This window comes from Anneissia japonica, unplaced genomic scaffold, assembly GCF_011630105.1.
Source record: "Anneissia japonica isolate Jap-2015-1 unplaced genomic scaffold, ASM1163010v1 scaffold287985_len465408_cov153, whole genome shotgun sequence".
In the NCBI taxonomy this organism is placed as follows: domain Eukaryota; kingdom Metazoa; phylum Echinodermata; class Crinoidea; order Comatulida; family Comatulidae; genus Anneissia; species Anneissia japonica.
Window position 1 is genome coordinate 228,645 of NW_022719880.1, and position 14,631 is coordinate 243,275.

Sequence of the window (14,631 nt, forward strand, 5' to 3'; positions counted from 1 at the left end):
AGTTCTGTTTGTGTGGTAGTGTTGGTATGTTGAGAAAACAATCATCTTGATGAAACCATAGAGAAAATAGAAATTTTCTCTATGATGAAACTTATGTCAAAGATTCTACAACATTAAAACAATGTTAATTTGATTGAAATCTTGCTGGCCAAGTTAATTTTCTGATTTTTTTAAATATTTGATTTTTCCTGAAATGTGGTACATTATAGTATGTGCAAACAATGTGACCTTTTGACATTAAATAGAACAAAAACTAAAATCAAAACTTAGAGGGCGTACGGCTCGATCAGATGCGTTTGTGAAACCTCCGAAGTATTGTGCATTAAAATCTTCTTTTTTTTCTCATCACATTACTATGCATGTCAAGGGAACAATGAAATTACTGTAATTTCACTGTTCCCTGGTATGTCAAATGATAGTGAAACCCCCACTGTAATAGGTCAAGGCGCTAAGCCTAAATGCGGGACAAATAAACCACCCAAGACCTGTCTCTTATACACATCTAGATGTGTATAAGCGTGAAGTGGTGAACTGCGCTTCAGCGTACGTGTTTGTACCTAGAAATAACTAGTCGTCTATTTTAGCATCTGACCTAATTCTGTCTTTGCAATAATGTAACAAAAATGGAAATAAAACAAACAAGAATTAACAAACCTTGTGTCATCTTCGCCTTACGAGTACCATGGCAATAAATATGTGGAAACTTTTCTTTCCACAATTATACTCCACTTATGCAACTAAAGAAAAAGGGCTAGCAAGTTGAGTGATTTTTTCGGGCTTATGAATATAACAGAAGCATGAAAAGGCTTTTAAAATGTACCGCATGCAATTATCAATGTATTGATAATTTTATACGGAAAATTGATAATTTTATATGGAAAATATAAATATGTAAATACATATTTCCTTTACAATATTATTATAACATGATCAGAACATTTATGGTAAGTGGAAACGCAACAGACAAGAAAAAAAAAAAACGTATGCGAAACTAATCTATTGACTATACTTATTCCATAGATTTTTATTTGATTCAAGCATTAATAAAAATTATATCAATATATAACTGATATTAATTCAATTGAATTATTCCTCCGTGATAGCAAGAACCAAAAAAACGTATCTCAAACTCGGTCAACTTCGTAACATCTGTGTTGTTTCTGTAAAAAAAAGAAAAATAGCACCAAGTTATACAGTAATATAGTAACAATAACAAACTTTAATACTATTAAAAATAATTGTTAATAAACTAATGTTACAGTAATTTAAATGACAAATTGGCTGGTTTTTCCAGATACAATGTAAATTTTAAAAATAATATAATAATAATAATAATAATAATAATAATAATAATAATAATAATATATAACATCATATATTTTAGTATTTATTTTATTTGCTGTATTTGTTATGTAGTAGAAAGCGTAGGATTCATAACAAAACCAAAATAAAAAACAAAACGAAAATAAAAACCGTCCGATAATATTAATTGATAGTTTAGTAATAATAGTATTAATTTTATTTGCTTTTAAGTACCCTGTTGTTACTTATTAGAAATACAACAAAACATAAATAAGCGAGCGAAATGATCTGTATTCGTAGGGAGCTGGTTAGCTTGTCGAGACATCCGCATCTTCAATTTTGAAAATTTACCAAGATTGATTAATATGCATGAAGTTAGCCAATCACGTGATTTACAAAATCAGTCATGCATACGATACGATATCCCACATCAACAAATTTGATGTGGGAAATCGTACGTATGAATCGTTTGCCCAGGCCCTAATTCGAAAAAAAAGAAATCGAGTATGGGACGCCAATTAAATTAGGTATGGCGCGCACTAAGTGCAATAAAGAGTGAGTAACCTAAAATTAGGGCCTGGAACCCAGGCTAAAGCTGGATAGGCTACGTGAGAACTCACCTGTTGCGAGCGGGACGGGAGTACTGACGCTGGTGCTGGGTAGATATTGACTGTGTTAATCCTAGGCATAGCCATAGGTGTAGGCCTAATTATCAACAAACTGATATTAATTCAATTGAATTATTCCTCCGTGATTGAACTGACGACGACTAAACCCTCTCTCTATTACTGCGTACGTAAACGATCACAAAAACTCACGACTTCTCACTAACTGTATGTATGTATATTGTCGAGGCTGCTGGTCGCTCGATCATCGTCGGGACGATTCCTCGATCAGCTGCTCGCCAAAATTGACAGACTGGTCATGAATATTAATGAGTTGGTTAGAAAATTGCTACCAAGCTACTGAAAAAAGTGATCAGCCTCGTTTCCACCTGATTTCTCGTCATATCATATTTTGTTTCCGTAATTGTCGTTACATCTAACGTTTTTGAATTTTTTTGGTATTTTTTCCGAACTTAAAAAAGGTTAAATAAGCAATATATGACGACTTATTTTAAACCCACACTTGCCCTTTAACTTAGGGCCCATTATGAAGTATCATACAGTAAATGTCATGAACTTGAGACCATATGAATTCTATTTTTAAAATTGTTTACCCTGAATTGTGGGCTGGTAGTGACCAAACAATTCTAGAAACACTTCTTCCAGTGTTTGTAATTTTCTGTGTACTTTATTACATTAACAAAGTGTGTTATATTTTTTTTTTTAAATGCCACTAAAATAATTTTTTTTTATTCATTTTCTTAACATTGTAATTGTTAGTCATCCAAATATACAATTTAAGCAATTCAGAAGTTATTTTTATTTTCAAGGTTTTCTGGGTTCCATCGGACAATACATTTTTAAGTTTAAATTGACAAAAGTATTCTCAGGTACTTTCATCGTTGAGTGGTATGAATGTACTGCAGTCCAGGAGTATAGACAACTTTTTGAACATGAGTGGGGCAGGGGGTGGGGAAGATTAACACAATTTTTTGATGGGGCTTTGCTATAATATGTTCAGATGTAACTGGTTTTTGATGCTCTTGTAGTCTCAACTCATAACTCATTTTCAGGGTATTCTCTGTAGTTCTCATGATCCATTTCAAGAAGGAATCAATCACATTGAACCAATGTTGATTTCATCTAAATTTTAATTAGCAGAACATAGTTAATAGTTATTTTTATCAATCTGTCCTATCATTAGTGCATTAAATAATAACCTATTCACAAGTTTGTAATACTTAATTGTAAAATTTGCAGATGCTGTAGCAAAGGCTGCTATTCTAACAATTCCACCATTGTTTAAAGAAGACAATCAAGTATTCATGTACAAGGTAATTTATGATTAAAAAATCATCAATTCTGTTATTGAAAAATGTGTAGTTCCCTGAACCTGTTTACATCCAAATCCCTGTGCCAAAGTATAAATGGACCAGAGCAAAATTTTCCAAAATCAACCTTTAAGACCAGATGGCTTTTATGCTATATAACTATTAATTATGAAATAATGGATATTTTAAGACATTGAGAAAGTGTTAATTTGTCAACATAATTTTGCATTTTAACATTATTTTTTGAAAAATGTAGACATAAAAGTACCATCATGAAAAACAAATTTCATATTTTCCGTCGCTTGTGCTCATGATAATAAAGTACTGTTAAATAGATTATTGGTTGCACCATCTAAAGCAGAGTCCTTGGTTCAATGTCTGTCAATAACAGGATTTTTTTTCTCATTGCCGTCTACTTCCTAAGCCCCATCACAAGCACCTTGTGTTTATGTTTGTCTTTTAAAAGGGGTTGCCACTTTTAAAGACTGATGTATTCGCTTGGCAATCCCTAGCCTTTGTGCCTGAATTTTAAAAAATCAAGTAAATAAATTGTAACTCCCTTTTGTCATGGTTAAGACCTGCTAAGCTCACTGATTCCTATCACCGATGGACGGGTTGATATAACCTGGCAGTTTGTGCAAATACTTGTTTTTTTAATATTTCTATTTCACACCTTAACTTCCTAGGTCATTGTTAGCATGTCACAAAAATATTACTGGTGCACTACCATAGATAGCCCACTCTTCCGCTACATTCCGAAGAGAGAGTCAAGTCACACAAATTGTTGGTGCACTGCCATAAGTAGCCAATTTGGCCACTACTGGTCCTAAAAACTGAGTCATACTATGTGTAATTATACTCATTGAATATCCAATGGCAGCAGAAAATATCTGTTTAACTTGCATTTTCAGTAATATGTTTAGTTGCACGATTGAAAATGCGTTTATAGTAAAGCTATTTTTTAAAAATCTAGGGTGATAGTGACAACAGTAAACCAGCTGTATATCTTGAAATAGATGCAAGGACACCACTGCTGTCAGAAAATTTCACTTTGTTTGTCGAAGGAGCAAAGATATGTACGGTGTGCGATATGGTCACTGCATATGCTGTGTACCTAAGCTCATACTATATTTTTCATTTGCAGTATGTAGCCAGTGTCCAAAGAACACTAGAATTTTCTCAAGTGGCTTTGTTGGGGATTAGAGATCAGTGCCCCATTGAAAAGAGTGTTCTTACTCTAATGTCAAGGCTTTCTATGAAGCTGACAAAATTGAATAAGCAGTGAAAAGACCTCATTTTCACTGCTTATTCTATGCTGGGCTCTTGATTTATGCCAAGCCTAGGTAAATTGAATTGCACATTACAGTAAAACCTACATTTTACACACCCGCTCCCTTTTGTACTAAGGTGTAAACTGAAACGTATATCTATTGTATTGTATTACAGTGACGATTGTATGTTTGCAGGCTGCTAGAAGTTTTACTGTAGTTTGTTAATTAAAAAAAAATCACTTGTATATTTTCAAATTTAATAACATGTTTAAATGATATTTCATTTATATCATGCTAAAAAGAAAAAAAAAACACTTGTATATTTTCAAATTTAATAACATGTTTAAATGATATTTCATTTATATCATGATAAAAAGAAAAAAAAAACCACTTGTATATTTTCAAATTTAATAACATGTTTAAATGATATTTCATTTATATCATGCTAAAAAAAATAGGACTGTAGTCTAATTTAAAATTATGATGAGAATTACAATCTTAGTTTATTCCCGTTACAGTGCTAGACCCGCTTATTTGTGTGGTAAACTAGCATACGACACTTGATTGGAAGTGCTCAAATGACCAGGCTTGCAAAAATGTAAAATTATTGTACCTAACATTATGATCTAAATATGAAGGCGCCTGCAGTGAGCTATTTTAAGAAACATGGTTTCGAACCAGCTCTCCTCACGTTGACATGGCAGTGTTGTAAAAAGTGGCACAGATTGCAACTGTACTGTAGTAGAATTATATCGAACAGCACTGTGTTCGTGTTTACATAATTCTGTAATCCCTGTTCGCAGACATGAATACCTGCTTTATGTGTTGAAAATGAAAAGAATGGTACCAATACTTATTTTCCAGCATGGTTTTAATAAGAATAATAATATGCTTTTTGCTTTAAAATTTAAGCATTTTTATATCATAATTTCGTTGTTCACACCACGAACTAACACAATAGTCGAAATCGTCAAATTTTCAACTTTTTTTTCCATATTCCGATTGTGCGCATCAAAATCTACAATTTTACTAATTATTATGAGGAAAATGTAATTAGTTTCTTAATTAGATTAACACCAACATTTAATGTAAATGTAGTAATTAACTTTAGTGTTTCCACGAAGAAACACAACTATTTTAGCTTGTTCGTGAAAACAGTTCCTGACCGAAAGCCCTATTTGGATGTTTTCACGAAGTATCATTTATACCAGGAAGTGGGCTCAGTCCGCGCAAACCACTGCGTATCATACGCTGAAGCGCAGCTTGTTGCAACCCGACGACAACATGCTTGACGTTGGAGCAGCCTAGCTGTCTTTGCAGGTAGTAATAAAGGCCAATGTTCGTCATTCATATAATAGTGTGTAATATAATAATCTTTCAATGTGCAGTTATACAAGTTGGTTGGTCTAGTAACCAGGCAGGATAACAGGGATGACAGCTATGGCCTAGTTAGTAGACCTACCCTAGAGGCCTAGACTAGCAAGTAGTATATAAGCCTAGGCCCTAGGCTAGACTTAGGTAGGTCAAGTAGTAGTAGTAGGTAAGTAAGAGAATTGTGTATGCGTCTAGTAGTGATCCTATTGCGCTTATGTACGCCCTAGTAGTAGTACTGCTTTACTACTAAACCTACATAGAATAGCAGTAAAAAAAAATATACTGTTACTATTAATTAGGCCTATTATTATTTATTTCCTATTTCAGTTCGTTGGTGACTACGAAGCAAGAAAGAGGGCAGCCTATAAATTATAAGATCAGTCTCCTAAATCTACCATGAGAAAATTGCGTTCTCTTAACAGGTACGTTTTATTAGAATTTAATTCTAGTATATGACTTGCCATACTATATTTTAACAACAATAATAGCAATATATTATGCTCAGACCTTCACATGGGTTTGCATGCATGTTTATAGAATTTTATTTATTCCCGTTATAGCACCTCTCTTTGCAGATACGAAACTCATTACAGTACAAACAAAGATGTCTGTACAATATTATGAGAGATGTTACAATTATTTAATGCTTTAAAACGTACAATGTTTAATATTGATGTAGTTATACCTATCAACAAATTTTGTAAATTTTGTTTTTGGCAATTACAGTTTTTTAGCTGTATTCAGTGATTGGAGCACTCTGTTTTATGTACTACTGTACTTGCATATATATCGTGCACCAAGATTGTACATGTGCAATTGTATTTTCTTTTTTAGTTTTAATTCAGACATTGATGTACTTGTACAGTGGGACAAGGATAAGTCAAAAAATGTGGTCTCAGCCAAAGACTTGATTTCGCTGTCAAAACTGAAAAAAGGATCAAAGGTGTCAATGCTATGGGGAAAGGAGAAATGGAACGGCATAATAATAGAAATTGAATCGGAATCCAGTTCATCAGGCTCTGAACCTGACGACGTCCCCATTGCAACATACTGTAACACACATGAAGGTAAGTTTCCGCCAAGGTATTTGAAAAGTCTACACAAAAGACAAACAAAGTTTGATTCTTATATTAATTATTTCATCTGTGCAAAAATAAATGTGTTTCTAGTTCCCTTTTCCGAGCTATAATTACGTACTCTGGTAAAGGTGTATTAATTTTGACTGTTTTTCCATTTTTTTATGTTTACAAATATACGTAACATTTAACTGTATATTTTTAGTGTATGTAAAGCACATCTAAAGCTCCTGAGTTATGCATTTAATAGATATTCATACACAAATGTCTGCATTGTAATAGTGTATATCATATTTTATTTTTAAATTACAGTTTTATTTGATCTACTACAGGAAGCCGTAACAGTCCACACAGAGCTATAAAAAAAGACCTTCAAACGAGCACCGTCCAGCATCCTGTGATAATTTCACTTGTAGGAAAGAGGTTTGGGCAGCATGTCCAACTTGCTTATGCTTCCTCTGTTATGATCATTTTACATTATCAGATAAATGTAATAACCACAATTCAAATTTTTCACAACTTCCAATACACCAAAATTCCCTACTGCCAATGAAGAAGAAACAGAGGTATCACTGACTATTCCTTCTGATGTATGCTGTGATGAAGTGATGTTCCCAGCACCTTCAAGTCAACCACCTACCCCAGAGGCCAATTTTTCATTTATACCAACTATACCTTTAATTCATGATGTTAATGAAGTAGATGGGGAAATGATGTCTTTGCTTCTGTCAACTGGGCCTATTCCTCCACTATTTTCTGAGACTGAAGAAGTAACATACCCAGTTCTCTCAACCGCACCCTTAAACGCTGAGCCATGTGAAGCAAATGAACCTCCTTCCATAGCCGCAACAATGCCAGAAGCATGTGAGAATCGTAATGTAGGTAGACTGGCTGCTGATTATGTAGTTGATGGAGAGCCTAGGCAGTTTTCCCCACAGAAGATTACAGAAATTAAAAGTAGAAATGCTTTGGTCAAGAAAAAAAGGAATCTGGGGGAAGCATATACCACAGAAAAAACAAACAAACTGATGCCTGCAAAAAGAGGTGCAATGGAAAACAGTAAGTGAACTTACTGTGAATTTAAAGAGCTTGACTGTAAGAAATTAACAGAAGCAAAACGTTTGGATTTTATCTCGGACGGATGCATTGGCCAGAACAAAAATTCTGTTATCCCAGCGATGATGATGTATTTCATTGAATCCTCAAAATCTATCCAAGAGATTACCCTCAATTTCTTCAAAACTAACCATGGTCAGTTTGAAGGAGACTCAGTTCATAGTACCATAGAAAGAGCAATCAACCAAGTGTCGGAAATTGCTTTACCATTTCAGGTTGTGAGTATCATCAACATGGCTAGAAAACGTCCAAAGCCATATACTGTAATTCCTACAAAATCAGCCGATATAAAAGATTGGAAGACATTAAGCCAAAAGAAAGGAATACTTAGAGTGCGTTATGCTGAGTCCAGTAAAAACATTGACTGGACTAAGTTTATGCAAGTTCAGGTAAAAAAGAATGAACCACAAAGAGTAAGATTTAAGTACTTACACCTAGACAAGGAATACGAAGTAATCAACCTTTCTAATAGCATGCGTCGACAGTCAGAAAGTTCTGATGTTGAAAGTCCCCAAAATCTGTACAAGGCAGGTTACCCAAGATTGTCAGAAGCGAAGTATCAGGACTTACAAAGTTTCTGTTCTGGACCCACTCCAGTCCTTTCACATCCAGAATACCAAACCTTTTATAGGCAGCTTAATCATTGAAATTATTGATAACAAATAAGAATAACATAAAACCTCGAATTGAAGAACAAACTAATAACACATTGAGACTGAAGTAAAATGTCAAATGAGGTTTTTATTTAGAAAAACTAGAAAAACCAACCAATCTATCTGCAATGTGTAGTAGCTGTGAATATATAATACTGTACCTCCATTATAAAGTAGAGTAATATACTGCTGTATAATAATAATTTTCTATGTTTGAACCATGTGTTTTTACACACTATTCAAACATAGAATATTATTATTATACAGCAGTATACATAAGAACAATTTGAGCCTGAAATTGGCCAAAAAATAACATTGAGCCTAGGCAAAATTGTACTGGTTCTTATATAAAAAAAAAAGTGTAGTGCACTGTATCTTTTTTAGGTTTGTGTACATTAAACCAATTCAAATATATATATCGTGCACCAAGATTAATTCTAGGCTAGTGTTTTTACATCAACCATTATGACGCAAGCCTGTGGAAAGAAAGGACAGACACCCACCCACCCAGTATTCGTTTGTTAACGAATGGTAATTGAAACAAGATATATTAGAACCTGTAGAACTTCAATATTATGTATAAACACTACTACTGTTTGATTAAAGAACTAACATTAAAACACAGCGATTGACTAAAGCAATTAGAATAGTGCTAAACACTAGGGGAAATTCATTATACTTAGGTTGGATTACTCCATTAAAAAAAATCCTTAGGGGCTTGCAGGCCCTCAAGAATTTTTTCTTGCATTAATCTAACCTTTGTATAAATTTCCACTAGTGTATTATATACAACTATTATAATTGCGTATTAATGATAATGATAATAATAATAAAGCAAAGTTTTGACGATTCAATCAAGTTTGGTGTTCCAATGATGTAACCAAATCATCTTACTGTTGTGTTTCTGTAGTCTAAGAGTCGCTTACTGTTTTTGTCTGATTCTAAAAATGATGTTTTTCAAAAATAGTTTGTCTTTATAGTACAAGATTCTTGCTGTGAATTTTATTATAAAATACACTAATGTGTTAATGAAAATGAACTGTTTATAATTAAGACAATGTTTTTAACCAATGTAGTATTATTCAAGGGAATATTGTATTTGCTAACCAAAATTTGAATACAGTAGAACCCTTATTAAGGAAACACATTTTGGACCTAAAAAGTGTCCCATTAATTGGGGGTTTTTGCCATGTTTCCCCATGGTTAAGGGTCAAAATAGACAAGATTGGTTTATACAAATTAACACAGTAGACCTATACTGATATTAAAACTAAGGTTCAGGGGAGAAAATTCTGGTTTATTGTCTACAATATTTAGATTCAGATAGTCGTTATAACACTGTCATGAGATTTGATTTATAAAGTTTAATGACTTTCTTTTTTTGAGAAAGAAAAAATAAGTGTCCCCTTAATAGGGTTTATTTGACCATTTGGCACACTCAGAAAGTGTCCCTGTCCCCGTAATAGGTGTGTACCCTGAATAGGGCTGTCCCAAATGAGGGGTTCTACTGTTCCTTAGCCCAATCTTTAATTACAGCAAGTTGTATGTAATAAATTCCATTTTATATATATTATAGTTATGAATAATATAAACATTGATTCTAGAAATCAGAAAAAAAACCCACCAATATTTAACTATATTTTAATGATTAGCCTATAATGTGGAAATGAATTATGAAATATTCTATAATAATTAAATCTCAACGTTCAACTCAAACATTTAAGCTTACAACTTCTCAATTATCATACAGCTCTAATATATGCAAGGTGTTCTATACACCTTGCATATGATTATCTAGAACGATCGTTACGTTACCTTAATTGGTAACAGTTTGTTTTCACTAATCAATATTCATTCATTCTTTGTATAAATACTCTTATTCAAGAATGACAAGATTTTTCTTTCCGTTTATTTCGCCTTTCAGTTTGTACTGATGATGGGTGAGAGAGAACACCCGAAACATGTTTACAATTAAATCCTTAGTTCTTTTCTTAAAATGTGTTGTATTTTTCATCAATTTGCGTCCGTTTGGTTCCATCACTAAGGATTTTAGTTCGGAAGACCTGCCAATTTGTTTGCTTAGGAAGTATGAGAAGATATCCCTACGCTTCATTAAAGCTGAATTGGATTATCATTTTTTACACAATAATTAAATTATTATAATTATTGATGAAATGGATATTTTCCTATTGTTTTGTAAAAGTTTTGAAAATATAATTCAATATAGATTAAATTACCCTTAATATTTATTTATGATAATTCTAAATAAAATTAAATTGTCTTATATTGATAAATGGATTTAGCGTTTTCATAATTTTTTTTTAAATGTAAATGTCAAAAACATGGACTTTCAGATTTGTATTATAAATTTAATATTAAATACAAGAAATGATATACATGTCTGTCTATTTTTTGGTATGTTGCTATTTGGGTCCTCATAGATACATGTTTTATGAAATCGAAAGCCATTTATTTTGCTGATAAGAAACAAATAATTTTATTATTAATTATTATTATTATTATTATTATTATTATTATTATTATTATTATTATTATTATTATTATAGAGATGACGATGCCGTTGATGATGAGGACGTTGATCATGGAGATTGATTTACTATTCACGTTTATAATACTACATTCAGCCTACACCAAAACATTGTATTCACAATTTACTAATTATCCTAAGTGATAAATACAAAAAATGTATCTTTCCAATATAATTATACTTGTATTATATGCAAACCCATCACACTTCGTGCGAGTATTGCAAATTTTGTTTTCACGAAGTAACACAGAGTACGTAAAAGCATCACTACATACGCATGTTGCAAATTTGTGTTTTCACGAAGTAACACAATAGTTTTAAGTTAATTATCAGCTAATTAAAATAAAGTCATTAATATTTTCAATACAAATCATAACCTTCAACCTTTTGAGTTCAACGTATGTTAAACTTAGCCCCGATTTAAGCTTTTATGGTCAGAATTCAAATTCTTTTCGTGCAGATTACTTCAAAAACGATTTTCTCGAAATGGAAATTTTGCTCAAATCGCGTATTGTGTTAGTTCGTGATGTGAGCGACGATTTGTTCGGTGATGACATAATTGATCTATAATTCACAACTGGTAAACTGTTTGTCCGTAAAATGTTGGCTTCATTGTACAGAAACAAAAGAAAAATATACGTTGTTGTTTGGTCCGTTTGTTATTATTTACTGGTCTTGTCCCAGTTTACTTTCATTCTTGGAGATTATTCTTTGTTTAAACTTGTTCAGTGATTGACTTCATACATTGTTAACATAAATTGGAGATTTGTTTTTAATATGCGAAAGCTGTCCATAAATCGTTACTGTTTGAAGTGTATGATTCTGACAAAATGTAATAACTTCTCTAAAAAATTATTCATTATTGGTTTCTTGTACATGTATACATTTGTGTATGAGTGTGGAACATAACATGTAAACCTAATACATCCCACTAATGTAAATTTAGAGGTCCACTACTGGGCTTGTAATGAGTACAAATCAAATTTACTGATCTTGTCCTTATTCAATCACCTTTAATTAGAGAACAGCAATAAATAAAACATTTTGAATATTAATACAAGACAATATATTATATAAGTGTAGTTGAATGAAAATTAAAGTTAAATTTAAATGTTAAACTATGATTCAGACTCTTATTTTAACAAAACCTGACTGCATTTTTTCATCTCAAGTTCTTTTCAGCATGGTGACAAATGACAAATTAATTTTTTTGCACGACAAATCAATTTTTATGTATGACAAAACAATTTTTTTGCAGGACAATTTTTTTTCAGAAATTTTTCCAATTAAACCACTTTTCATGACAAATTATAATTTGTCATTCCATGAATGCATGACAAATTATTATTATTTGCTTGACAAATTATTATTATTTGCATGACAAATTATACTTTGTCATTCAAAATGCATGACAATTCTTTTGTAATTTGTAATTTGTCTAACTAGACCATGTGTATGACAAATTATAATTTGTCAATTGACTTCATACTATTTTCAGTGTAGTGGCATATATTTAGATGATAGGCCTATCATGATTCACTGACAGACATTTGGCCTACAGACTATTGACCGAAATACCATTCGTCGACACGAGATTTTTTCGACACCACACGCCGAGTTTACCGACAGGACGATTCGCCGACATTTTTTGTGAACATGTTAATGGATGGATGTGTGTCACAAGTGGCATAGGCCTATTTAGATCATTTATTTTTCGGTTACGTGTCCAAAACCTTTCAGTACCGAATATGTGCACAGCATACAGATATCAAATGTTAAACTATGTTTTGAGCATTGAATTTGAAACTTCCATCTGTGATAGCGCTAAAAGTTCATGATAAGAAGAATTAGTAGGCCACTGTTTAAATCGTGAAAGAATCATTCTATTCTGGTAATGTATTACTATTCTTTATAATAATGGAAGGGCCGTAATAATTTGTGGCGGACGTAGGGGCTGCAACGATGCGATCTCACCACCCCACCCCCTCCAAATTGTGTTAAGAAACATTTTTTTTAATTGTATTGTTGATGTACATGGTACCTGTACAATTTTAAAAGGTAGGCCTATGTGAGTGCAATTTCCGGGCACATAGAGGTCAATATTCTCAAAATGTTCGCACCTCAGTCCCATCCATGGTGGACTGTGGTCGTGTGGACTCTCACGCTTCCCCTACCACCAAATCCTGCATTCGCCCCAGCTGGTAAAGTTTTACTGTTAAAGCAATGTTCCAATCCAATCCAATCAGAACATTGTAAAGCGCCTTTCTTTCCCGATAAGCGCTGAATGTTTAACTATTGTACGTACGTTAATACCGTAAAACCTCAATTTGAAGTCCTGACTTCTATTTTTTGCGAACTTTGGATGGGCTTCTTTTTTCGATATGGGCTTCATCTCGAGGCTAATTTTGCAAAAGTAACTTCTTTTTTAAAATGAATGCTGTAAGTTTTGTGAATTCATAGTATGAAACAATAAATAAGTTCATAACATCAATCTGTATCATGGAGTGTATTTAACTGGCATTAAATCACCAAAACTACTGTATAAACCAAGCTTGTTTTCAATTTATTTTGTTTTATGAAATTCATGTAGGCCTACAGTGTATGTACTGTCTCGAAAAAAAAGCCTATGCTATCTAGGAAAGAAGCCCATGGGCTTTTTTCGAGCTAATTTAACAAACTAAAGAGGGGCTTCAATTCAAGATGGGCTTCATCTCGTGATTAGGTACATTTAAATTCAAATGTGTAATATACATGGATCATTTAAATACTGTAACATTATGTGAGATGTGAGCCCTCTAGAGTTTGTGAAATAAATTGTTCTGGAAATGAAGTCATTGTGTACGTTTTGATACGTTCTTGAACCCAAAGATATTACAAATTTTGGCGACGAGGATGGGATCTTTGAAATGATAAGTGATCCAAAACATTACTGTATAGTCCAGGACCAGATAGAACACAGTGGCACTAATTGGTAAGATAGGCGAGTATAAGGAAGGGGAAGAACAGTTTGGGAACTACCTTGAGAGGCTCGAACAGTTTTTCGCGGCTAATGCGATAGCAGACGAGCGATCTGTGAGCGTGTTTCTTACGGTCATTGGACCGAAGCCGTACGCCTTATTAAAGAATATAGTATCACCAGACAAACCTAGTGATAGAACATTGGCTGAGCTTAAGCAGTTATTGACTAAACACTACACACCCGAACCGCATGTTATTGCGGAAAGGTTCAAATTTCATCGTAGAAACCAGAAGGAAGGTGAAACGGTGGCCCAGTATGTAGTAGAGTTGAAACGGCTTGCACGGACATGCAAGTTTCAGGCATTCTTAAACGAGGCCTTACGAGATCGTTTGGTGT

The 14,631-nt window shown here is 33.0% G+C and overlaps 1 protein-coding gene across 1 annotated transcript; it reads left to right on the top strand.

Moving 5' to 3' along the window:
- Window positions 1-5,709: 5,709 nt before the first annotated feature.
- On the top strand, window positions 5,710-9,076 carry LOC117111111. The gene is made up of 4 exons (XM_033253988.1): window positions 5,710-5,829; window positions 6,211-6,305; window positions 6,718-6,950; window positions 7,272-9,076. The coding sequence occupies exons 2-4, from the start codon at window positions 6,280-6,282 to the stop codon at window positions 7,319-7,321; spliced, it is 309 nt and encodes a 102-aa protein (XP_033109879.1). The 5' UTR covers window positions 5,710-5,829; window positions 6,211-6,279; the 3' UTR covers window positions 7,322-9,076.
- The last annotated feature ends 5,555 nt before the right edge of the window (window positions 9,077-14,631 follow it).